Source organism: Periplaneta americana, chromosome 9, assembly GCF_040183065.1.
Source record: "Periplaneta americana isolate PAMFEO1 chromosome 9, P.americana_PAMFEO1_priV1, whole genome shotgun sequence".
Taxonomy (NCBI): Eukaryota; Metazoa; Arthropoda; class Insecta; order Blattodea; family Blattidae; genus Periplaneta; species Periplaneta americana.
Genome location: NC_091125.1, coordinates 86967223 through 86995145, shown reverse-complemented (window position 1 = coordinate 86995145; position 27923 = coordinate 86967223). Strand labels below are relative to the sequence as shown.

At 36.9% G+C, this 27923-nt stretch overlaps 1 protein-coding gene across 2 annotated transcripts in view; it reads left to right on the top strand.

Annotated features, from left to right (window-relative positions):
- The window catches only part of LOC138706194 (multiple inositol polyphosphate phosphatase 1-like), a 111186-nt gene that overhangs the window by 68698 nt on the left and 14565 nt on the right, over positions 1–27923 (top strand). For both annotated transcript variants that reach the window (XM_069835214.1, XM_069835215.1), the window contains 3 exons: positions 16515–16646; positions 23258–23436; positions 25686–25805. In XM_069835214.1, coding sequence (XP_069691315.1) covers positions 16515–16646; positions 23258–23436; positions 25686–25805 — 431 coding nt within the window. The remainder of the gene's footprint in view (positions 1–16514; positions 16647–23257; positions 23437–25685; positions 25806–27923) is intronic.

Below are 27923 nucleotides of genomic sequence, written 5' to 3'. Positions count from 1 at the left end.
TATTTTGGGTAAGTTTATTGCCACTTGGCTTTATCGGTTCGTGCGATAATTCTGAATGTTCAGACGTTTGACTTGACTACTACGTAGCTAAGCTGCCCTGCACCAACTTCGAGTGAATGAGCAAGTAGGCTGTAATTATCACGAGCCATTCGTTATCTCGTGAAACCAAATGCTTGCGTGCACCTAAAAATCTTATGTTGAGTGTAAGTGAGCTAGCTACAGTATACAGGGTAATTCATAAATGCCTGTACAAACTTTGTGGATGTAATATAGGGGTAAAAATGAGACTAAAAGTTTCTATACAACTTTTTCCGCAAATCCTTACTTTCAGAGTTATGATGTATAGTGCCATATCTTGCCAGACATAAAAAACATGGGCCAGTAAAGCCTTCGGCTGTGTCAGGTTCGCATACATAGCGACTGCGGTAGATGTTTCTTATTCGTACACCCCACTACAGCTGGTTCCGACCTGATGGGACTTTGTTTACTGTACGTAGGTATGTTTAGTTGTATGGCTTTGTTGCACTGTTGCAGTTCCTACCGTCACCACGTCCCTTAGGTACACATTCATTTTGTCGTTAGTTCAGTAGGCTTCAGTTGTGTACGATACGATAGATCGTGCAACAACAGCTGCTTGGCCAGCCAGATCACCAGACTTCTACCTTTGGTGTCGTCTGAAGGCGCTCGTTTATGCCACTCAAATTCTGAACGTAGCATAACTACAGCAGTGACATCAAAATAGCTATGGAAATGTTCGGAATGAATTGAACGGAGTCTGTAAAATTCCATTCAATACATACCTACGTACAGTAAACAAAGTTTTATCAGGTCGAAATCAACTGTAGTGGGGGTGTGCGAATAACAAACATCTAACGCAGTCGCTATGTAGGCGAGCATTACACATCCGAAGGCTTTACTGGTCAATGTTTTTGATACCTAGCAAGATAGCTATCATACTGAAAGTAAGGATTTCCGGGAAAAGTTGTATAGAACATTTTAGTTTTAGTTTTACCTCTACATCAGTGGTCGTAAGCACTCGCTGCAATGAGTACGCGGTGCTGTCCCATGTGCACTGTCGTGCAACAGGGAGAGAAAGAGAGCATACCCGCTAGTAGCTACGAGAGCACTATAGTGCACAGCGTTTTCCGCGGGTAAGAGAGGCTAGCCCCAGCGTGCTCTGTGCTGACGACCCCTGCTCTACATTACACCCACAAAGTTTTTACATGTATTTATAAATCACCCTGTATATCTACGATATGAAGCGAAGCAGGTAGATTTCACAAGATAAGGAATGACCTATAGGCCTACATTACTTTCCTGTATGTATTTTCCGGGTTATAACGGAAAACCCCCTGAAAATTCCTTAACGACCTTGCGTCTAGTTTTGTAGTCTCTGTGAAGTCATAAAAGTACACTGCATGTTTAATTCATTTCTTGTTTCATTATTGCATACCTTGTTTTGCAATATGTAGCCTGTTTGAAGTTTTAGAAACCACATTTGAACTGGTTCCAAGAATTTTTCCTCAGAATCTGTGTTTCGCAACCATGCATAACTGCTGGAATTTTCATTAATTCTTAGAGATTTAAAACTGTTTGTTTTCCGTGTAGTTTAAGAAGAATTTAATGTGCAACAGAAATATCGAAGTTTTCCCAAAGCTATCAAGCCTATTTCATTAAGTTGGTTTATTTGTACTCTGATCAATTAATTTAGGCCTACTATGATCGATCAGTATGTATGTATTGTACGTAATTTCAATTTTTCGTAATAAAAGTAGCCTATTTCAATCGTATATCTTCTGTTACATTGTGAAGTTTGTTTCAAGTTCGTATCCTTATCGAGATCGAGAAATTCTGCCTGTCAAGCAAAAGAGTCAATAAAACCCGTATCAAGCGAATTTGCTCGTAACTAATACTAATCAGACAAAAATTTCCTCAAAAGACTCTTACTGTTGGGGAAAACATTGGAAAAATACAATCAGGTAATCAGTCCAAGCGAGAATCGAATTCACGCCTGAGAAAACTCCGGATCAACAGGCAAACGCTTCTCGTCTGAGTTACGCCGGTGGCCTCCAGGATTTTCTGAACATGGCACATACTATAACGTTATTGAGGAATGAAACTAGAACTTCTAACAACTTACTTGGAATTTTGCATTAAGAACAATGGCGCGTACTTACAGTAAAGTCTGGTCCACAATAAACCGAGAAAGAAAGCCAGAAAGAGAACGGGATGTGGAGGACGTGAACGTGAATATTATTGATTCACAATAAACCGAGAACGAAAACGAAACGGCTATGCATATCGATATGTATGTCAATAACGATATATAAAGTCGATATTAGGCATTCTAATGTTATTTGTGTGTAATTGACCAATGGCATTCGCTCATGAGTACAACATGAACACAGACTAACCCACTTCAAAATATATGACACGGAATATTTAAGAATTCAATTCACCTGGTAGTCTGGTTACATTTACACGTAGCATAGGTATTGAAAGTAATTCTACTGCATTTCTAGGTCAATTAAAAGCAATGGATGAAGAAGAAATTATGTCACGGCCTCCTTGCTACAAAATATACGACAACCAAATAAGTTTTTGATGACAATATAATGAATCTAGTGGGCTGTGATCCGAAACGAAAATGGCAAAGTTGAAACTTGGCTAACCTTCACGTTCTCGTTTCCGGGCTCCGGCAAGCTTCTCGTTAATTTTGAACGCTCACATTTAAATATATGTATTTTAACAATTTTTTCGATCTCGTTCTCGTTTTTCCGTTCTCGGGTTATTGTGGACCAGTCTTAAATATTTCGTGAGAAGCGAGAAAGTTACCGACTGCTCAAACGTTTTAGGGATGTGTCACTAGGTACAGTATTTAAATCGTATTTAAATCATTATACATTTCTTTGTTTTTCGAAGTTGTTTTTATTAATAAAAGGAAAGAAGGCGAACTAACCGGTGGGACTCGTTTTTAGATAAAAAAACTGACATGATCCAATTTTGACTCAAAACATTATGATAATACTATATGTGAAAGTGGAAAAGTGTTGGTATAAGATAGGGCAGTTATGCAAGTGGGAGGAAAAACCGCACCCACTACTGATATTAGCGAACAGGTCAACGTGTGGGTCACACAGATGTCTCCCGGATGCGTGACTCATGCACATGCTTGCCCCTTCCTCTCCTCTGATCGTCTTCCTAATACAAAAAGGTTCTTTCTACAACTGACAAGTAAGTTGAAAGTAGACCAGTCGTTATTTACACAGGCGACACATTTCAGTGTACAGCATATAATAAGGTCTTTCGAATGTCATTTCAAGCCTTAAAACGTTATAAAAATAACATTTTAAATAAAAACAATGTACTAAACAATGGAGTTTGGTTTTTACAAAACATTGGAAATATCTCCGCCTTTCTTTTGTTCAACAAACATTATTCTTTTTGCAACACCATTCACAGTATTTTGCAGAGTCTTGAAATATTCCCAATTTATATAAGGTAGCAACTTTAATTTGTTGTAGGGTTGTTAGGTGTACAAAGAAAATTCGATCTTTTAAGGTAACCCCATGAGATCTGGAGACTGTGAAGGCCATATTGTTGGGAAGTCCCACAATCGTCAAAGATCTGTATACCGTTTTTACTCGAGTCTGATGAGCACTTTTTCAGCTGAATTTAGTCTCCAAAATCGGGGTGCGCATTAGAATCGATGGCACACTAGATTCGTATGCAAATTTTAAAATTCTGCTTATCGTTCTGCTTAGGTTCTACATGTGCTTTGGCTCTGCTCGGTTTACCTCGTTGTTCGTCGTTCCTCAACGTTCCTCGCTTCGCGCGCTTCCTTATTTTTGTAGGCACTGTTAATATCAGTAAAAGCTTCAAAGTGAGTTATAATTGATTGGGATAGGAGCTGGACGACAAAAAGCTAAGGGTATCGTATGAAACGAGCTTCATACGATGCTGAGAGAAGAGAATTAGGTGTAGCAGAGAGCAACATTCGCTTATGACACCAACGCAGAATGGCGATATTTGCTTTTAAAGTGACGAGGAAGAAGTTCACCAGCCCATGGAAGGAAAGACATGAGAAGAGGTTTTGAAATTCATACAGAAAAGAAGGAAAAATTGGTTCCCTGTGGCTAGTCACAAAATTATAAGTAAAGCTAATGAAGTGGCAGCAGTCAGTGATATATCAAGGTAAAGTGTAGGTAGGAAGAGAGGTAAAGTAAAATTAAATTTTTTACCTGCTTTGAACCTGCGCAGTAAACATTTTATTTCAAGCCTTTAAAATTATTTGAGGTGCGCATTAGATTCGAGTAAATACCGTATTTTATTGTTTTTCAGGGCTCTAGATGTAGGGTGGTGCGTCATCTTGCATGACGATCATGTTTTACAGGTAGTGATTCCTTAGTCTAGAGTTCTAGACGAAGTTCTATAGCATACTGTAGTAGCGCTCCCTATTTACTATGACAATCTAGAGACTGTTGTGTTCTTCGAAGAAAATATATGGATCAATGATGAACTGTGAAATGAAGTCACACCCTATAGTGACTTTCAAATCATGAAGACCTTACTGAATTAAAACCTGAGGGGCTATTTTCAGACCAAATTATGCAATTGCGCGTGGTAACTCCATTAAGGAAAAAATGTGCTTAGTCTGTCCAGATCATTATTAAGTTGAATGTCTACTAGCACAAATAAAGCAAAATTATATATTTGCTGTTTGTCTCTTTCTTGGAGCGGGAACACTCCTTACAGTATAAGTAAATATTTGACTTGCCGACGTTCAGGCTGCGAATTAAGATTTCTAATGAGGGGGTGATAGAGTCCTAGATAGAGAATCCCTACATAAAATTATTATTATCCTCATTCGATACGGCTCAACGCTTGGTCGCACTGAGTTGCTTGTCTTGCATCTTGATCATAATAATAATTATTTCGATGAGCAGGCTTAAGATAAGATGTGTAATTCCTAAGATGTTGATTGTTGTCAGCTTGCCGGTGATGATAATACATCAATATTATTTGCTTTGCTTACTTTGTACTTTATGAAGTACATATACTCGTATTAAAACAATTATATTTTGTGAGGGGGGGATAGAAGTTATCCCTGGCAGAGATGTTAATATGAATTTATGAGAGGGGGATAACTTTTCAACAGGGAGAAAATCCCCCATCCCTCCCGTTAATTGGCATCCTGGACACAGTACTCTCTTCTGACTGATCAACCTTCACCGGGATGTCGTCTGCGATGTATTTGATGAGAGAAAAGGGACTGGTATAAATAAGATTAAAAAAAAAATTGCATACAAACCAGGACTACTGTTGGCTTATCAAGTTCAGGATTGGCTACTTATCTGACACAGTCAGTCAAGGTGCGAATTAAGATTTCTGATGCGGGGGAATAGAATCCTAGATAGAGAATCCCTACATAAAATTATTATTATCCTCATTCGATACTGCTCAACGCTTGGTCGCACTGAGTTGCTTGTCTTGCATCTTGTTCATAATAATTATATCGATGAGCACGCTTAAAATAAGATGTGTAATTCCTAAGTTATTGATTGTTGTCAGCTTCCTGGTGATGATAATACAGAAATATTATTTGCTTTGCTTACTTTGTACTTTATAAAGTACATATACTCGTATTAAAACAATTATATTTTGTGAAGGAGGATAGAAGTTATCCCTGGCAGAGATGTTAATATGAATTTATGAGAGGGGGATAACATTCCAACAGGAGGGAGAAATCCCCCCATCCCCCCTCCCGTTAATTCGTACCCTGCCTACGTTAACCATCTGCGTGGGATTGTAATAAAAATCATTTCAAGTTGTAGGTGGCCGGATACCATAAGAGTGCTAAAAGTTTGCCTTACAAGAATTGTGGACGTGATAACGTGGCGAAGACTATACTACGTAACAGAAAACCTTCTTTGATCTATAACAGTAAAATGCCGACGGCATTACCTGAGCGAAATGTTTCCTGGCGAACGCTTTGTACAGTAGTGGAAAAAAAAAAAAAAAAAAAAAAAAAAAAAAAAAAAAAAAAAAAACCTGGACCGACCCTTGGAGCTGATTTCGGAGCCTTGTTCACTCCAGAGCTTGATAGACGGGTAAGTAAGACTTTCGTGGTTCGAATCCTGCCTGGGAAGGAAACTTTTTTTTGTTCCTTATTCAAATTTATTCCCAATACTTTTCGATTGCTGGTAAAATTCATGTTCTGGGAATAATAAGTTAATTAAGTAGTAAAATATCGCTGCAATCGAAAAGTATTGGGAATAAATTTGAATAAGGAACAAAAAAAAGTTTCCTTCCCAGGCAGGATTCGAACCACGAAAGTCTTAGTTACCAGTCTATCGTGCTCTGGAGTGAACAAGGCTCTGAAATGAACTACAAGGGTCGGTCTGGTATTTTTTTCCACTACTGTACAAACGATTTAACATTCGTAATGTAACCAAGCCGACTTTTTTTGTACCATACTCTGTTCTTCTTTTACTTAAATTGATATAAATAGATCATCTTCGTTGTCGGAAGCCGTTTAACTTTTTGGCAAGAATATGATCTACTATTATCAATAACATTTGGACACACTATTTATTTAGTATTAACCTTTTAACGCTCCTCTGTCGTCCGCGAAGTGCTACACGGGGCAACCAATCCATAACCTCACTCTCTGCGGTGGCTGAGTGGTCAAACCTTCGGCTTGTTGTGCAGACGGTCCGGGTTCGAGTCCGAGTCAGGTCTGGGATTTTCATTGAAAAACCCATACTTATGACATTTGTGGTGGATAAGTTGTGTTTTTCTCGGAGTTCTCCTTTTTACTCCATTAGGCATCTACATCTCTCCATTCCGTCATCGTTCCATAGCATTCCCCTAACGCAAAGCTGGCGGTGCATAGAGAGATCTGGTCTAGGAACGAGTGGGGTTGCCTTCTCGAAACCTAGGTACGTAGCGAACCTTAGTGTAGTTAGCCAGTGTGGGTTTGGGAATTGCCTAGCTAGAGGGTCAGCGCAATAGATATTCTAAGATCGCAGCACTGGGTTGTATTGCCCCGCTCCCGAAATTCAATTCAATAATTCAAGATCCCTAACCTTACATGCACAATCCATCACATTCTGTTGTTGTCAGTCAACTGTCCGAAGACAGGTCTGAACCTCACAAGTAATACCAACAAGGCACCATCTATGACACAACTAGGCCAGGAGATAATGGGGTAGGGTGGCCAGTTCCTTTCCCTCCCATTACATTCATGGATCTTAAAATCGGATGAGTATCGTTGAATTTGAAAACGCGTTCCGACGAGCACCGATGAATTCCTCCTTAGTTTAAGAACGACTTGATTAACTTGCGATGTCACCGATGAGCTCATCTATGAATTAAACAACGTGCCTGGTTATGTAACAAGACTCCTTACGATTACGTATATCAGAGGCAAGAGTTTGTCTATTGTTTCAGCAATAACCACGAGCTTCCTGTATGGTACAGTCGGCACGTTTCTGCACAGCCGCTATTTAAGTATTAAACACATCAATTTGACCTTTGACCCCGCTCGTTGCCTGCTGGTGCCGCCCACCCACACTCTACCCAAATTCGAATATGTCAATCCACGTAATTATCTTCCAAGTAAGGATAGGTTGATTTTTACTCATAGCAGCGTTGCCAACCGTAGGTTACAACTTAATGCAATAAGGTCATTTTATCATACAGACTTCAAAAACACTTATAAACTTGAATGTTGATGTTTATAAATTCCATTCTTTGATCCAAAGACGACCTTTGGAAGAGAACTGGGCATTGCTGTCAGGTTTTTCTTGTAAAAAAATTCCCTCACTGCCAAACAAAATTCCCCATATACTCGTAGGTTAGATGGTCCATAAGTAATGTTGCAGGAACAATGTATTCTATTAAATTAGAAATAAAATCATTTTAAGGTCATTTCATAGGTTACGAAAGACAAAACAATGTAGATTAATACCCTGTCATCATGTCTACAAATAAATTACAAGGTATTTTTATCACTAACATCACCACTGTTGTCATTAAGGGGAGAGGATGGTATTTTTGATGGAAAATGACTAAATTAAAAAAAAAATATATTCTTTAAAATACTCTGTGATATGTGTGGATCGCCATTTTTATACTTCCTGCGTTATGGATTTTTAAATCACTCGCCCACTTTTATTGTTGTTTCCGGTAAATTAAATTTAAAAAAATCTTTAAAAAACCCTTTGATATGTGTGGAATGCATTGCATAACATTTTGTGGGTATTTGTGCCCTTATTGGATGCTGAGACGTCATTTTTAAACTTCCTGCGCTATGGATTTTTAAATCACACGCCCGCTTTTATCGGTTTCCAGTAACTTCACTTTTTTTTTTTGCTACAAAATGGATATAATTTCTGAACTATTAAAGATACATGCAAGAAATTTAGAACACACATTCTTTAGACTATTAGGAAACTTTTCTCTGTAACAGAATTTTGTTAATTGATTTCATTTTAAAAATACGTCCGTTTGTTTGCAAGAAAATAAATCAGAAAATTCTTACTAAATTTTAATTGTTTATTTTACAAACGTAGGGACGTTTGTTACAGACAGTTTGTAGAACTTACGTTTGCAAATACATTGCAAAAACTGTTTGAATCTATCTTTAAAAACGGTTTAGATATATCGGTTTTAGTACAATCCTGCATTGGGTATATTTTTTTCCAATTTGGGCCCCCAAATATATTTTTTTTTCAAAATATTTTTATTTGGTTGAGTTGCCACAGCTATGAGCTCTCTACATACAAACAATTAATAATTTACACCAAAGAGGAAAAAAGTTTTAAAAAATACCATCCTCTCCCTTTAACATGCACATTATTTGTTCAATAGAATTCATAAAGTACGGAACAATTATAAAATTAACACTATAAATTCTTAAGTTGTATAAAGTTGATGTGAAATACCAGCTGTTATAATGCTTTTCACGCGACTCAGTTCATACGTCTTATCTTCTTCGTGGCTACAATAGTTTGTCGGGACACGTGTAATATTTAATTTATCATAATCAGGCAGCGAAACTCAGTGCACGATGGGAGAGAGGCAGGCAGTTTCAGGTTAACTGTGTTTTAGAATCCTTCTACTGTGTACAATAGAAGGCGGCGTGGGTCGTGTCCCATTGAACTACTGTGCCTCAGTTGTTCCTATGACGAAGTCACGGAAGTTGTTTGCTGTTTACTTGCTTTGTGTTGCAGTCGACGAGTAACTTACATAATGGGCTAGAGACCGCAGAACTTCGCACTAATTTTGAGAAATTATTGTTTCGCGTTTTATCGTTAATTGGTTTAAGATTATCGCAATAATATCGTATTGGAAAGGGATTTTTGCGCGAAAAAAATAATGCTGTATTACGTATTAGGCATAAAAATAGTTACAAAAAAGGTTTTTATACAACAATTTATTCTACATATTAAAATTAAACATAAGTTTACAACGCTAAGAAAAAAATATTATTTGTAGGTATATTATGTAACGTCTACTGTTTTTATTTGTGGAATGAAAGCATAACAGAAGTCACAATATTATTTTTTTCATTCTGCGCCTACGGTCACTAACAATTAAATCATACTTTGTGAAAAACCTTTCTGCGTCCACAGATGCCCAAGGAACCCAGATACACAGCAGATGTAAATTAAGGGTAATTCAAGAGGAGAGCTCGTAATGCCCCAGTCACGTCAATTTTAACATTGGAAGTGTTGGGTGACTGTTTCAAAACTATTTTTTTTTCAAAGTAAAAAATGCTACACTGCAATCAGTACTTCTTACATCCTTGAAGTAACTCATTGTTTTAACCCTTTCTGTGAGTGCATTAACATTATCAACATTTATCTGTGCAATATTTGCTGGGTTGAATAATTCATTTAAATTTACAAACAACGAATATGAATGATGTAACTCATATTTTTTAATTTTCTGACAAGCTTAAATTTTTCTTATATTTCAGTCTTTAAGTTCAAACTTTGCTTACCGACTCCCCTACATTACCAGATATTCATTCTACGCTTCATGCCATTATGCGAAAACCTATGGTCTCTACCTATCCCTCTCCACCGCTGACCATGAATACTCACGCGCAAGTAAAGCACCTACAATAAAGGAACAGCAAACCTGTTTCATTGGGCACTAAGTTTCGCTGCCTGATTGTGATTCACGGTGGCCGACCTTGAGCACCCCGGGTGCACATTTTGAGCAGTTTCGACTGTTTCCGATCAACCTAACCGGCGGACACCCGATTTAACTAAATGTTCACACGGCTCGATATGGACCTACCTATGATTCTAAATATAAAACTGGGTATCACTGCAAAATGACACGATAATCATGTGAATAGAATAGCATGGATATCAGAATATTCTAATAATTACTTAATATGTCGCGACAAATTGCTGTATGGAAACGAATGTACATTAAAATAAAGACTACACAATGTATGCAAATGGACATACAGAGTGTACCTAATTGATGTAAAATATTTTGGGGACGTATTCCTGACAATAAGTAATTGAAAAACGTTGATACAGACATGACCCTGAAAATGTTTAGTTTTAGAGTTACATTACTTTATTGCTAATAAACAAACCCACAATACAAGTCATACTAAGGATTATTTTATTTTATTTTAGTTGGTTATTTAACGACGCTGTATCAACTACTAGGTTATTTAGCGTTGATGAGATTGGTGATAGCGAGATGATATTTGGCGAGATGAGGCCGAGGATTCGCCAGAGATTACCTTGTATTCACATTACGGTTGGGGAAAACCTCGGAAAAAACCCAACCAGGTAATCAGCCCAAGCGGGGATCGAACCCGCGCCCGAACGCAACTTCAGACCGGCAGGCAAGCGCTTTAACCGACTGAGCCACGCCGGTGGCTCATACTAAGGAACTTAATAAAAAGAACTCATAACATTTACTCAAAGTGGCCTCCTCCTGCGTCGATGCATCCCCTGAGCCTGCGTTCAATGCTTTGGCGTACTCTATTGAAAACGCCTGGAATGTTTCGTATTGGTCAAATATATTTATAATTCGCTCTCTCAGAACATCAACATTAGGTACAGGAGTTCCATAAACTTTGGACTTAAAATGTCCTCAGACATAAAATCCATTAGATTTAAAGTCTGGCGAACTGGCAGGCCATTCAATGGATCCCTCTCCACCAATCCATCTTTGCAAAAATCGGCGATTCAAATGACGACGAACTCTTAGACTAAAGTGAGCTGGAGCGCTATTATGCAGGTACCATATTCAACGGATAATGTCTAGAGGTAAATCAGTCACTAATGGTGCACTTTGTTTCTGAGAAACTGCCTATATCTGGCTTCTATCATATGTAAGAAATAGGGACCAATAAGACGAAAATCAAAGGAAAACAAGTCTCATGACAATATGAAAGCAATTTTCGTTAATTGCTCTTCAGGAGTCAATGTAAGTACGAACTCCTTACTGAAAAGTACTGACAAAAATTAATATAAATAGCAGATATGGTAAGAGTGAAAAGTGATAGCACTGATAACAATATAACTTCAGACAACAGCGTAAACAAAAGCATTTGCAAATCGACTGTTACTGCGACATGAATATGACGATCACGTTACCAGCATCACGCATGACATCCAATAAAAATGCTAGATTTGTATGAAACTGCGTCCCAATACGAAAGAATCCCGGATGCTCCGATGTTATGAATAAGTGAAATAAGTTTTAACTGGATAAGAAGAAGAATTCGCCTATGAAGTGTAGGTTAACTCTGCAGTGTCTGTTATGCTAAGATATCCTTTACAGTTGAGGTCAACCCATTAAAAATATAGAATGATTCGATTTTATGTTGTTTATTGTATGATGTTCTAAATATCTTCCATACTCCATGAGCCCGTCTGCCCAGCATGCATAAGGACACTGGACAGAGATTGCCAGCTGTTCCGTATGCTTTATCTTACCTCAAAAGAAATTGAATTTTCTCCAGAACTATAGCAGATGGGCAAACAAAATTTTCACCAATCATAAAACAGACACTGCTGAATTGATTGACACCCACAATATGACTGGGATTATTTTCTTTCAGTTGTCAATAAGTAATAAGATATTGCAGTGAAAATTTCTGATTTTTTTTTTATCTAGTACGATTTTCTCAGAAACTAAGAATTTGATGCATATTTTTATACATATTGTTGGTTAGTAATCTGATATTGGCGGTGAAAGGATTTTTAACATGCTGTCTTAAATTATGATTTTAATTTATTACTTAACAATCTAAATTATGATATTAATTAATAAATTAAAAAAGCACAATTAAGGCTTTATGTCAAAAAGCTTTCACCTCCAATGTCAAACAATTAATAACAATGTGTATAAAATTTTCATTGAGATCTTCCTTCCTTCTTTTATTTCTTTCTTGCGCTGTTTAATCTCCCCTTTTCTTCGACTGACATACCATTGCGAGTAGGGGAGGGAGATTCTTTAGGTCGTACAGTAGCCATATCACAAATGCGGGCCTCCCTGACCACGGGACCGGCATGACAAAGGACCACCGCAGAGATATCACAGAACAATCACAAGACAATGGAAAAACACCCAGTCCCATATAAGGAAGATAAATTTCTTCCATTATCCACGCCGGGAATCGAACCTCGCACCGCTTGCTTGGGAAGCGCGCACGCTATCCACATAGCGGACTTACTGTAATTAAGTTATGACAAATATTTTCTGAGAAAAACTAATAAATTTTCACTACATACATAGATATACATAAGTGTTCTGCCCATGAGCAGGTCTTTCACTGCAAACCCAGCATTCTCAAATCTTTCCTATTTTCTGCTTTTCTCTTAGACTCCACATATGATCCACATATCTTAATGTCGTCTATCATCTGATATCTTCTTCTGCCATGAAATCTGCCGTTCACCATTCCTTCCAGTGCATCCTTCAGTAGGCAGTTTCTTCTCAGCCAGTGACCGAACCAATTCTTTTTCCTCTTTCTGATTAGTTTCAGCATCATTCTTTCTTCACCCACTCTTTCCAACACAGCTTCATTTCTTATTCTGTCTGTCCACTTCACATTCTCCATTCTTCTCCATATCCATATTTCAAATGCTTCTATTCGTTTCTCTTCATTTCGTCGTAATGTCCATGTTTCTGCCCCATAAAATGCCACACCCCACACAAAGCACTTCACTGGTGTCTTAGTTCTTTTTCCAGAGGTCGGCAGAAGATACTCCTTTTTCTATTAAAAGCTTCCTTGGCCATTGATATCCTCCTTTTGACTTCCTGGCTGCAGCTCATGTTACTTTTTAACTTTGCTCTAGAATATGCCATTAAGAAAGTTCAGGATAACAGAGAGGGTTTGGAATTGAACGGGTTACATCAGCTTCTTGTTTATGCGGATGACGTGAATGTGTTACGAGAAAATCCATAAACGATTAGGGAAAACACGGAAAGCAAGTAAAGGGATAGGTTTGGAAGTAAATCCCGAAAAGACAAAGTATATGATTACGTCTCGTGACCAGAATATTGTACGAAATAGAAATACAAAAATTATAGATTTATCCTTGGAAGAGGTGGAAAAATTTAAATATCTTGGAGCAACAGTAACAAATATAAATGACACTCGGGAGAAAATTAAACGCAGAATAAATATGGGAAATGCCTATTATTATTCGGTTGAGAAGCTTTTGTCATCTAGTCTGCCGCCAAAAAATCGGAAAATTAGAATTTATAGAACAGTTATATTACCGATTATTATTTATGGTTGTGAAACTTGGATTCTCACGTTGAGAGAGGAAGCGAGATTAAGGGTTTTTGAGAATAAGGTTCTTAGAAAAATATTTGGGGCTAAGAGGGATGAAGTTACAGGAGAATGGAGAAAGTTACATAACGCAGAACTGCACGCATTGTATTCTTCAACTGACATAATTAAGAACATTAAATCCAGACGTTTGAGATGGGCAGGGTATGTAGCACGTATGGGCGAATCCAGAAGTACATATAGAGTTTTAGTTGGGAGACCGGGGGGGGGGACCTTTGAGGGGGCCGAGACGTAGATGGGAGGATAATATTAAAATGGATTTGATGGAGGTGGGATATGATGATAGAGACTGGATTAATTTTGCACAGGATAGGGACCAATGGCGGGCTTATGTGAGGGTGGCAATGAACCTGTGGGTTCCTTAAAAAAATCTATTTGTAAGTACGAGTGAGTAAGTAAGTAAGTAAGTAAGAAAGAAAGAAAATAATCCTAGTTACTTATTGTATGTATCAATCAGCTCAGAAGGGTCTATTTTATGATGGTGAAAATTTTGTGTATTTGCTATAGTTCTGGAGAAAATTCAGCTTCTTTTGAGATAAGGGAAAGCATACAGGACAACTGGTAATCTCTACCAAGTGTCCTTCTGTCGATGGCAGACGCAAAAGTTACTAATTATGAATTGCGGCTATGATTTAGGTTATTACTGGACGTAGAGACAAGTTACAAGAATACGGCTGGATCCAGGATTGTGACTTATGATCTCTCTGAAGCTCAGTCCTCCCTGCAAGAATTCCACACACTAGTCTTCATACTTGTCTACGCACACACAGATGACTGCTTCCTTCCCAATTAGATGATAAATCGTATTACTGCTCTGACCATGCCAAGATGACATGAAAGGTGGGCTGATTTCAGAAAACGATGGTCAATTGGAAATGTCAGGAGCGAGTGGGTGGGAGGTGGGTGTGCGACCGCATCTGCCCTAGACGACGGTCAATTGAACAACAGAGACAACAGCATAAACAGCTATTTACTGACTTGGTATTCCGACGTCAGCTTGGCTGTATCCGGCCACATTATAGAGACATACAAGACAAGACGAGACAGTAAAGACGTGGCAGAGTAATGTAGAAAAGCAAGAGAGCGACAAGAGACAAGATAAGAAGATATAGAAAATATAATACAAACAAATAGACAACAGATTACAGGCAGGACGATACAGGACAAGGCAAGGCAAGACAAACAAGATTAAACAAGACAGACATGAGAAACAAAGGAGACTGAAAGAACTACAATTAATATTTGTCCCCTTACATTGCCTTCATAAATGGCTAGTAGTTAGAATTTGTACTACCATAAATGAAATGCTGATTTCTCCTCTGTCTTGATCTTATCGTAAACCTTTACAACAATTTCAGACTCGCTTGATCCCACAGTAAACCATTAAAACAATGTGAACTTTCTCAATTTTTAACCATTACAATGATCCGAGATTTTTGGTCTGATTGTGAACCATTATAATAATATAAGACTCTCTCCATTTCATCGACAGCAACTAATGTACAGTCATCTAGAAATTCTTGATCTTCTGTATTATTATTATTATTATTATTATTATTATTATTATTATTATTATTATTATGTGTATATCCAATGCCTACCCACTTCACTATGCGTGATTCGGGTTTCGAATATTGCGGATAGATGGCAGGACTGTGACCCATTTTATAGTTGTACACCACTTTGGCGGGTCACACTGTAGGCCTACATGATGTGTATCTGTGGAGAGGTATGTCGTGTACTAGGGTGAGTGTATGTGTAAGTGTTCGTGTAAGTGTAGTGTCTGGAATGAGTGATGATGATCAAAATGAGGAAGGGAGAAGGGGAAACCCGGTGCCGGCACGTAACCTACTCCTGTCGAATAACACTAAGGTAGCCGCCAGGACTAACGTCCCCGTCCGACGGACGAATCAGTATCAACAGTGACATATGTCTTCTCTTCATATGCACTGCGGAGAGATTTGGTATACAATCTAGTGATTAGAAGTTGCGCACCGCCATCTCTCCTAGTCCCGAGGTAGAAATTTTCATGAAAATTTCTGACCTCGCCTGGAATCGAACCCGGGCCAGCTAGTCTGGAGGCAGACATGCTACCATAGACCCATAGAGATAACTGGGCGAACTCATTATTATTATTATTATTATTATTATTATTATTATTATTATTATTATTATTAATTTTATGCGGTTTATTAACTGCTATTGTTATCTAGCGTCTAAATGAAATGAAGGTGATAGTATCAGCGAAATGAGCACTCGCTTCAGCGCCGAAAGTTACCCAGTATATTTTTCTCTTTAAGAATTGAGTGAAAACCCCAGAAAATCCCCAACCAACCAGGATTTGAAGAACCAGCAGTTTCGCAGTCCGACATGCAGACCACTCCCATTAAAACGAGCCGACACCCACTTAATCTCATCGTAAACAATTATAATAAAGGAAGATCCATTGATTCCATCGTGATCCATTACACTAATCTAGAATTCCATCTCATTGTAACTCGTCATTTTTGTACAATAATGTAAGATTCTAATACTTCCTTGATTTCATCATGAACCATACAATAGCCCAGAACTTTCTCGATTCCATCATAAGCCACTACAATAATCTAGAACTCCTTACGGCGCTAGTAATAAGGAAGGTGTTTAAAATCAGGATTCTGTGTGCTTACAGACTGCAGGCCGATCCAGTTCTGGCTGCTGTCCCGCCACGGCACAAGATTCCCAGATAAGAGTGACATCTCTGCGATGCAGCATCTGCCCGACCTGCGAGACCAGATCCTCAATAACCACGAGAAGCGGCGAAGTAAGTACCAGGTGACCTGTAGAGAAACAAATCATTATTGGTGGGTGAAAGTAAGTCAGGACTGTGGCCAAAGTGCAGAAGAACAGGTAATTGCTCGTTGACCGATTCCTCAGCCTGTGCAGATCATAAATTTCCAATTTTCGCTCCTGCTCTTGTTTGCGTTTCCGTAGCAATGTTGGAACTCTGATTTTCCAGTATTTCCATGTGTATTTTCTATATCTTAGTACGAACATATTTGTCGGCAGAGTAGCAATACTAGTAGTGACAACAGTAGTAATACCGTTAGTAATAGAATTAGTATTAATGGTCGTAATAGAGTAGTAATATTGCTAGCGATAGTAGTCATAGTGGTAGTTTAATAGTAGTAGTAGTTTAGTAGTTTTAGTAGTAGTAGTAGTACTAGTAGTAGTAGTTAAGTAGTTTTAGTAGTAGTAATTAAGTAGTTTTAGTAGTAGTAGTACTAGTAGCAGTAGTAGTAGTACTAGTAGTAGTTAAGTAGTTTTAGTAGTAGTAGTTAAGTAGTTTTAGTAGTAGTAGTAGTTAAGTAGTTTTAGTAGTAGTAGTAGTACTAGTAGTTAAGTAGTAGCAGTAGTACTAGTTAAGTCGTTTTAGTAGTAGTAGTAGTTAAGTAGTTTTAGTAGTAGAAGTAGTAGTTAAGTGGTTTTAGTAGTAGTAGTACTAGTAGTGGTAGTGGTAGTAGTAGTAGTAGTAGTAGTAGTAGTAGTAGTTAAATAGTTTTAGTAGTAGTAGTTAAGTAGTTTTAGTAGTAGTATTAGTAGTAGTTAAGTAGTTTTAGTAGTAGTAGTACTAGTAGTAGTAGCAGTAGTAGTAGTAAAGTAGTTTTAGTAGTAGTAGTACTAGTAGTAGTAGTTAAGTAGTTTTAGTAGTAGTAGTTAAGTAGTTTCAGTAGTAGTAGTAGTACTAGTAGTAGTAGTGCTAGTAGTACTAGTAGTAGTAGTGCTAGTAGTACTAGTAGTAGTAGTTAAGTAGTTTTAGTAGTAGTAGTTAAGTAGTTATAGTAGTAGTACTAGTAGTAGTAGTACTAGTAGTAGTAGTACTAGTAGTAGTAGTTAAGTAGTTTTAGTAGTAGTAGTTAAGTAGTTTCAGTAGTAGTACTAGTAGTAGTAGTGCTAGTAGTACTAGTAGTAGTAGTGCTAGTAGTACTAGTAGTAGTAGTTAAGTAGTTTTAGTAGTAGTAGTAGTAGTAGTAGTTAAGTAGTTTCAGTAGTAGTAGTACTAGTAGTAGTAGTACTAGTAGCACTAGTAGTAGTAGTTAAGTAGTTTTAGTAGTAGTAGTAGTAGTTAAGTAGTTTCAGTAGTAGTAGTACTAGTAGTAGTAGTGCTAGTAGTACTAGTAGTAGTAGTTAAGTAGTTTTAGTAGTAGTAGTTAAGTAGTTTCAGTAGTAGTAGTGCTAGTAGTACTAGTAGTAGTAGTTAAGTAGTTTTAGTAGTAGTAGTAGTAGTAGTAGCAGTAGCAGTGTGAATAATGGCAATAATATTAGAAATAGCGGTAGTAATAGTAGAAATAATGATAGTAACGGTAGTAATAGTAAGAATTATGTTGTAATAGTATTAATAGTGGTAGCAATAATTATTGTAGTGATTAAGTTACAGTATTGGTGATAATAATAGTGGGAATAGGGTAGTAATAGTAGTAGTAGTGATATTAATAGTTAGAACTTAGAACAGTGGTAGTCAATAGGAATAGTGGTAGTAATTGTTGTAATAGTTGTAGTAACAATAGCAATAGTGGTAGTAGGGGTCTAATAGTAGTGATAGAGGTAATAACTGTAGGAATTAATAGTAGTAATAGTGGTAGTCGCCGTGGCGTCGTGGTCTAAGGCATCCTGCCTAGGGCGTGCGTTACGGAATGCGCGCTGGTTCGAGTCCTCATGGGGGAAGAAATTTTCTCATGAAATTTCGGCCAGTGTATGGGACCGGTGTCCACCCTGCATCGTGATCCACTTGGGAGCTACGATAGGTAGCGAAATCCGGTTGCGAATGCCAGCTATAACGGCTGGGAGGATCATTGTGCTAACCACACGATACCTCCATTCTGGTTGGATGATCGTCCACCTCTGCTTCGGCATGTGGGCGTGAGGCCAGCAGCTGGCTGGTCGGTCTAGGCCCTTCACGGGCTGTAGCGCCACGGATTATATATTAATAGTGGTAGTAATAGTAGTAGGCCTAATGGTAGCAGTAGTAGCAATATTCTATTGAACAACCATTTGAACAGCAGAGCTTATTGTTCGCAGAAATTCAACACGAGCGAGAAATAGCTGACAAATGTTGGATGAAACCCTCGCTAAGGACAGGGTTCTTTTACGTACCATAAATCTATCATACTGAATCCCAAAGAAATCATGATGCTCATTTTATTGCCCTGTAAAATTAGATGCTTTCTGTCAGGTTTGAATTCTCGAACCTCGAATGTCATGGCTAGTCTGAGAGGAAACCAACCTTACAGACTGTCGTCCTTGTGTCTGCGAATTCAACCCAATGCATTTCTAATGCTGAAATTGGTAACATGTTGTATGGACATCTTATCATACCAAAAAATCAATACTTATCAGTTCAGTTCAACTGGTTGCGATTTTCCTATAGGTTAGCAAGCAAACTGATGTAATTTCGTTCTTACATTGATATAAATTTACTTTCTTAATGTAGCCTATACACTGTGGAAATCAACGTAATGGACATAGGGATTTAACATGGGAAATATGTTTTTTCCAAATACTCTCCTCCTCCATGTTCATTTCAGGGAAACGTGTTGAGTGCATTTGTTACTTAAATTGGCAAAACTTCATTTCTCACATGAATTTATTAAACCTTGTCGGACTGTAAAGAAAACAACTATCGCAATGTCCATATTTTATATGTTGTACAATATTAAGGGCAACCGCTGAAGAGTGGAGAAGCCCACAAAAGTAAAGTAAAGTAAGTACAATATTATATTATTGTGAAATTTTAATTTTCCTACCAATTTTTTTCTATGTTCTATTAAAATTAAAGCATATAGCCTATTAACCTGTTCTATGCTATAGGATACTTTGTCAATTTAAGGGTTAAGAATTAAAAAACGAATCAGAATACATCAATAACAAATTAATATTTTTATTTACTCTTAGAGGTAAATGGCAATGTTATTACTGTTATTAATGTTTATATTGGTAATTGTGTTTTACTGATGTGGATCATGTTTCACAACAATGCTATAAAGCATTTGGCGTTAAGAAAATAAACTGCAAACATCTTTTTTCCATGCTGTATGAAATTCCCACCATAATGACATTTCACAAACAATACCTTTTCTTCTACATTGTAATACTTAATTTCAGTTTTGTTGTTAATGAAAAGCATTAGTAACTGAAACTCCCATAAATTAACCTCTTATTTAGCTCATACAATCATACAATCGTGCAGCAGCTCTGCCGTTACCATCAACTTTGCCGTATGCAAGCAGCATGTCGGTCATTTCGATACTTGTGTACTGGTACGGTATATACAACACAAACTACCCAAGGACTATGAAAGGATGTAGAGCATATGCGCAGGAAAGTTAAAGAACAGTTCGGGCATCCACCTAAAGCTGATGGCTAATGGGTTGCATAACTACGTAATTAGGACACCAAAAACAATCCGATCAAACTTCGACGCCCCACAGCGCCCAAATCATGAATTTCTGGACATGGGTTCCCTCTTGAAAAATTATCAGTTTACCGTCCCTCCCAACATACTAAAGGTTGACGTTGTTGTTTCTATAAATCCCATATATGGTTCACTATTTATTTATTTACCTATTTATTTACTTATTTATTTACTTATTTATTTATTTATTTATTTATTTATTTATTTATTTATTCTGGTGTAGTTAAGTCCATCAGGCCTTCTCTTCCACAACACCAGGAATACAAATACAATAATATAAATAAACAGAAAAAAATACACTATATATATATATATATATATATATATATATACAAAGTAAAGCTACACAAGAAATAAAGAGAGAGAAAAAAACACTATAAACAAAGTAAAGCCACACAAAAATATACACAGGTTGCAGTCACACAAACTTTAAATGAGTGATTAAGTATCATAATTAATTGTATCCTAACTAATTAACTAACATAAACAAGAAACTTGCAATTTTAATCTAGATTAAAAAAGAAAAAGAAAAAAAAGCACAAATCAATACTTCTAGCACTACCTAAAAAACATTAACTAAGATAAAATTTTCCAATTTAATTTTGAATTGTGATAAAGTCCGGCAGTCCCTGACGTCATTAGGCAACGAATTCCAGAGGCGAGGTATTTCTACAGTATAGGAAGATGAGTATAAAGAGTGTAAAGATGAATATAAAGACTATTTCTATTACCTGCGAAAGGCCGTGATTGCCAATCCAAATCAAGATGAATTACAAGGGATTTTTTGTTTTTTTAATTAGTGATTTTCATATCGAATTAATAGCAAAGACATTCTAAAGATCCCACTTACCAAGAAATTAAGGTATGATGCACCGTTAGCCAAACAGGTATAGCGTTGGCTTTCCATGCTGGTAATCTGGGTTCGAATACCGGCGGGTCAAAGTGGAATTTGTTTTGAATGAAGACTGCTCGGTGGTAGGTTAACGCAAAGTATTCCCGTTTCTTATACCGGCATTCCAAATTGTGTCATTAATCGTCATGCAGTTCTATGAATTTCACCACCCATCGTACATCGACAACAACGCTAAGCGGCGACAGAAAAAATAACTACATATTCGGCTCATCATTACTAAATGGGGACGCTTGGATAAATGACTCAAAAACCATTAAGAAAAAAAATTAAGATTTAAATATAAACAAATTACAAGACTTTCTTCCCTGTTAAAGAGTGGCTACCGTGCTTGCTTCTGGTGGGGGAGAGGTTGGAACCTGGTCCAGAGCGATGAATTACTAAAGAAGTACAAATGCTTAGGATGACTTCCTTCGGAAGTAAAGCAAAGTAGAGGGTATATTTACGATACTTAAAAAAGCATGTTCGTCCTTCGGAAGTAAAGCAAAGTAGAGGGTAGATTTACGATACTTAAAAAAAACATGTTCGTCCTTCGGAAGTAAAGCAAAGTAGAGAGTAGATTTACGATACTTAAAAAAGCATGTTCGTCCTTCGGAAGTAAAGCAAAGTAGAGGGTAGATTTACGATCCTTAAAAAAAACATGTTCGTCCTTCGGAAGTAAAGCAAAGTAGAGGGTAGATTTACGATACTTAAAAAAAACATGTTCGCCCTTCGGAAGTAAAGCAAAGTAGAGGGTAGATTTACGATACTTAAAAAAGCATGTTCGTCCTTCGGAAGTAAAGCAAAGTAGAGGGTAGATTTACGATACTTAAAATACATGTTCGTCCTTCGGAAGTAAAGCAAAGTAGAGAGTAGATTTACGATACTTAAAAAAGCATGTTCGTCCTTCGGATGTAAAGCAAAGTAGAGGGTAGATTTACGATACTTAAAAAAAACATGTTCGTCCTTCGGAAGTAAAGCAAAGTAGAGTGTGGATTTACGATACTTAAAAAAGCATGTTCGTCCTTCGGAAGTAAAGCAAAGTAGAGGGTAGACTTACGATACTTAAAAAAAAACATGTTCGCCCTTCGGAAGTAAAGCAAAGTAGAGGGTAGATTTACGATATTTAAAAAGCATGTTCGTCCTTCGGAAGTAAAGCAAAGTAGAGGGTAGATTTACGATACTTAAAAAAGCATGTTCGTCCTTCGGAAGTAAAGCAAAGTAGAGGGTAGATTTACGATACTTAAAAAAAAACATGTTCGCCCTTCGGAAGTAAAGCAAAGTAGAGGGTAGATTTACGATATTTAAAAAAGCATGTTCGTCCTTCGGAAGTAAAGCAAAGTAGAGGGTACATTTACGATACTTAAAAAAGCATGTTCATCCTTCGGAAATAAAGCAAAGTAGAGGGTAGATTTACGATACTTAAAAAAGCATGTTCGTCCTTCGGAAGTAAAGCAAAGTAGAGGGTAGGTTTGCGATACTTAAGAAAGCATGTTCGTCCTTCGGAAGTAAAGCAAAGTAGAGGGTAGATTTACGATACTTAAAAAAGCATGTTCGTCCTTCGGAAATAAAGCAAAGTAGAGGGTAGATTTACGATACTTAAAAAAGCATGTTCGTCCTTCGGAAATAAAGCAAAGTAGAGGGTAGATTTACGATACAAAAAAAAGCATGTTCGACCTTCGGAAGTAAAGCAAAGTAGAGGGTAGATTTACGATACTTAAAAAAGCATGTTCGTCCTTCGCAAGTAAAGCAAAATAGAGGGTAGATTTACGATACTTAAAAGAGCATGTTCGTGATTGAGAAAGCTACAAACAAAATTAACAGTCAGTTGCTTCTTGGTCTGCAGAACGTCTTGTAAAATCGTAGAGATCTCCGACGGACAAAGCAGGAAGCAAGTAGAAAATATTATGGCGGGTTTAATGAGCTAATACGCTGCAATGTATCCGGAACTGAACAGCGGAAGAGCACTCAAGTTAAAGAGAATTTCAATATAATTAAATGCATTAGTATTTGTAGCAGATAAATGTAGTTTGAGATCAAGGGACGTGATTCCTGCTTTATGTTCTCGTTTTAGAGGGAAGACTGTGTCATAAAGATCTAGACAACCTGAGAAGTTGGTCGCTGTCAGTGTTCCCAAGCCAGGCCAGTGAGCTTACCAATCAGGGATACGACGACCTTAAGTTCATGGCGCGACGCTTCAAGACCAAGTTCCCAACACTTCTGCAGCAGACATACAGCCCAGACTTGTTTGAGGTGAGATATTTTTACTTTTTCATTGAACAAGTACTGTGATACTGGAACAGTTTATAGCCTATAGGTAAGTTCATTATGTGAAAAATGCATGCTTCAGCGTTTTTTTCTATCTATGTACTTATTATTTTCCTAAACTATTAGACGAACTTTGTCCAAATTATAAATTAGTATTAGTATTTATTTATTTAACCTGGTAGAGATAAGGCTATCAGGCCTTCTCTGCCCCTCTACCAGGGGATTACAACTATAATATGAAGAATAAAATTACAATTACCATTAAATTTACAATTACAATTACAATTACAATACAAATTGAAGTACGACAAGATTACCTGACTAATGAAAGCTAGACAATTTATCATAGAAATTAAGAACAAAGAATATTTTTGTATTTATTGAATTACAAATTAAACCTAGAATAACAAAATTCTATAGTGATGAAATTACCATATATTGATATATTTTGTGATAGATTAAGAGAACTATTTACAAGAAATCATGTCTGAACGAATCTCAATTACTTACCAAGTGCCTAGTAAGTTTGCGTCTGAATTAAATTTTATTTCGACGTAGCAGGTAACGAATTCCAGAGTCTTGTCAGGGCTATTGTGAAAGAGATGAGTATGAGGAGGTGCGATGGGATGGTATTGTTATTATTGTTTCATGGCGAGAGCGTGTGTTCAGATGGTGATGGGAAGAAAGGTAAGTGAAGCAAGACGACAGGTACGAAGGAATAGAAGAATTCAAGATTTCGAAGAGAAGGAGAAGTAAATGTAAATTTCTTTTCTTATCTAGTGTAAGCCAATCTATTGTTTCCAGAGATGGGGTAATATGATCATATTTACGAACAATGCTTACAAAACGTACACACAAATTATGAGCACGTTGAAGTTTCGTTTTGTTGTCGCTGGAAAGGTCAGTCAGTAAAATGTCAGCATAGTCAAAATAGGAAAATATAAGCGTCTACACAAGGGACTTTTTTAAGCAAGAGGGAAGATGAACATTTACCCTTTTTAGCACATGGATAATGGAATATACTTTACTGCAGGTTTCTGTGATTTGCATATCCCAGTTGAGATTATTATCCATGTGAATTCCAATTGAGCATTAAATTCAGACAACTTATATAGAAATGGGAATGATATAAAACATAAATCGTATAATAGTCTGCGTTTTCATGTACATGTAAATTGGTATTATATTAAATGTTAAACGAGTGTTATACTAAATGCTGAAAAATAATGCAAATGAATTGTAATTTTAAGTCCGATGAGAAGGTATTGATGGATTTAATTAGTGAATATAGACATTTAATTCAAAATAAAAAACCAGACAATGTAAATAACGAATGTGATACGAAGTAACGCCAGGAAACACATTCTGAAATTAACGCTTTGCTTAAAAAATGCATCTCGTGTTTGCAAAAAGATGGCCATTTTATGTAGTTTTACACTGATGTCAGAGGTAAAAGTTTTTTTTCACACAAAATACGTTAAACAAGCTAACAATGAAACTGTTCCCATAGCAACCAAACGTTTTGTATGAAACAAATGAAACTAAATGAATACCTAAATAAGACACCAACCTTTCAGAAAAAAAAAATGATATGTTGCCATTTAAAAATGTTGTCGATCATGTCACACCCTGTACAATAATGGATGAAAATTTTGTTTCTTATTTGTAAAATTTTCCTTTCAAAATATTAAATTTGACGTGTCCGAGCAGTTAAAAAAAAGAATTAATTTTAGTTTTATTTGCATTATTCCTTACTTATGAAAAACCCTGTATACATATATATATACATACATACATATATACATACATACATAACATACATACATACATACATACATACATACATACATACATACATACATACATACATACATACATACATAGAGGACTTTCATTTCATAACTTCTCAGTCTAAATAACTTTATTTAAATTGAATTCAATTGAAACAAAAAAACACGTCAATTCAGATATTGAGGGGGAAATCTGAAACCAGACTTAATTGCATTTTAGATTTCACTCCCCACGCCCAGCCACCGCCAGTTTGAAATTTAAAATGGCATCCCTATATTTTTATATTTAAATATGAAAGAATATTCAATTGTTTATATATTGCATATCGTCTTAAGCAAAAATAATTAAAGAACATACTATAATTTAGTCTAAATATGGGCGACTTTTTCTGAATATTTGTTCCAGAAGTCGACTTCTTTACGAAATTATGTTGGTTGTTTCAGTTCCGTTTTACGGACAGCCAACGAACGAAGGCCAGTGCTACTGCATTTGCGGACGGTTTGTTCGGGAGCAGCTCTGGTGTCAACTTCCCTCAACCTTTGCAGAATGATACTCTGATTAAGGTAAGGCAAGTTGGATATTTGTGCGCAAATAAAGGAATCATCAGTTTACTTTCTCGATGCACAGAAGTACAATATACACAAACATACTCATACATATAAGATACAGCGATTCTGATTATTACCTCCTCCAGTAAGTAGAAGAGAAACAGGATGCTGTCATTTGTAGGAAGAAGATATCTAACAGGGGGTACAATCTATCCCATCTCCAATACTGGCTAGCCGTAATATAGTATATAAAATAGATAATTTTGTTTTTAAGATGTAGTTGTGCGACGTACACTAAATTATTAAAATATTATTTGTTTTGAAGTGTTATCAACAAAGCAGTAGCGACGCCAGCATTCTTAATTTTGAAGGAAACGTTTGGATGGGCAAAAAATGAAGCTGAGCAAGTTACACTCTTCAAAATAAAAGAAGCTGTCGCTAATATTGATACTTGTCATGTACAAAATAATGTTTATATTGTAACACTTTCTTTCCAATGACAAACTGGCTTTATTTGCTTTATGTTACATTTAAATGATTCCTGCATTTGTAGACTTTTCACATTATGAGCAGCGTAGTCTATAAGTACACAATACAGGGTTGCATAGCCGAGGCAAGACGGGAACAGCGCAAATGACGGTTGACAGTAGAGGAAGCCAGTCGTGCTGTTACTTAACAATTCATCAAGAAAATCACTCGCAGCGATATGCAGCGAGGCACTTCGTGCTAAAACGCCATTTCCATGTTATGGAAACGATACAATGAAAGGCAGACTGTTCAAAGAAACGAGGATAAGGTCGACTAAGAAAGAGGATCTCTATCTTCACATTCTTGTAGAAAGAAATCGCACTTGAATTGCAGCAGAACCTGCTGGCGAAGTGTAAGTGATCAAAGAATTCGAAATAGGTAAGGTGACCAGACGTTCCGATTTGGCAGCGACAGTTCCGGTTTTCAGAGTCATGTCCCTTTGTCCCCTCCAGGTTCGGCCGGGACACTTCGATGCTCCGGTTTTCCCAAATCAAATGAAGTTACCAATGATTTGAGATTGTAAATGAAACTGTTTAGCTTCCAACACTAGTGAGTAGTTACGAACATAGGCAGAGTTAGGACATTAGCGCATTTCAATTAAAAATGAGTCACTAGTAAAATTCCTAGCATATTAGATACGCCATTCTTGCATTTAATAATACAACATGACATTATTGAATCAGTTTTACCATCCATAACTCATAAAGTTCTCATTTTCATGGCTTTTAAGTTAATGCCTCTGTAAGTCCAGAAGCATAGAGGAAGCAAGAAGCAGTTATGGCCGCGAGTAGAATAGTATGTACCTGATCGACAAAATTACCGAGAGGTGGTTCTTGCGGTAGTTACCTATTTGGTCCCAGCTTCGACTCTGAAGAATATGGTCACCTTACAATAAGCTTCATAAAAATCAGTATCGGTGCAGAAGACAGAACAAAGTACTGACACACAATTGCAAAAGCATTTTACTAAACAACACAGACATTGATAGTTAAGATATTGGAGAAAGGTAATGTTCTGTAATGAAACTAAGGTATCTTTACTAGTGGTCCAGAGGATAAAAAAACAGAGGTCTTAACAATTACGAGATACAAAATTCCGGATCAAAATGTACGTCTTTTGGCAGAATATCTTGGCGAAGAATTCACTCTTATGCACAATCATGTTTGTGCCCATGTTGCTACACCTGTGCGGATTTTTTTTAGCGATATCATATCAACATTCCGGAGTGTCCACCATGTAGCCCCGATCTCAATAAGATAAAACACATGGCATTATCTTAACAGGCAAGTTCGGAGGAGTCCACATCATTCACAAACGCTACAGCAATTACAAGAACCCCTAGTAGCGGAATGGCAACAAACCGATTCAAAGGATGATAAGAAGTACGCCGAGACGCTATGCAACTGTAACAGAAGCAAGAGGAGAGAAAAGTACTGGTACTTAGAAAAACGTCAGAAAACGAAGCTATTCATTTTCATTTACCAAGAACCACTTCAGTATTACATCTTCCTTAGCACGAAGAAAAAGAGTTCCCTTCCAAATTCTGCATTATTTTGATTATGTCAAAAGTTTTAGGACTTTTTTTCCTTAAATATGTTTGTACAA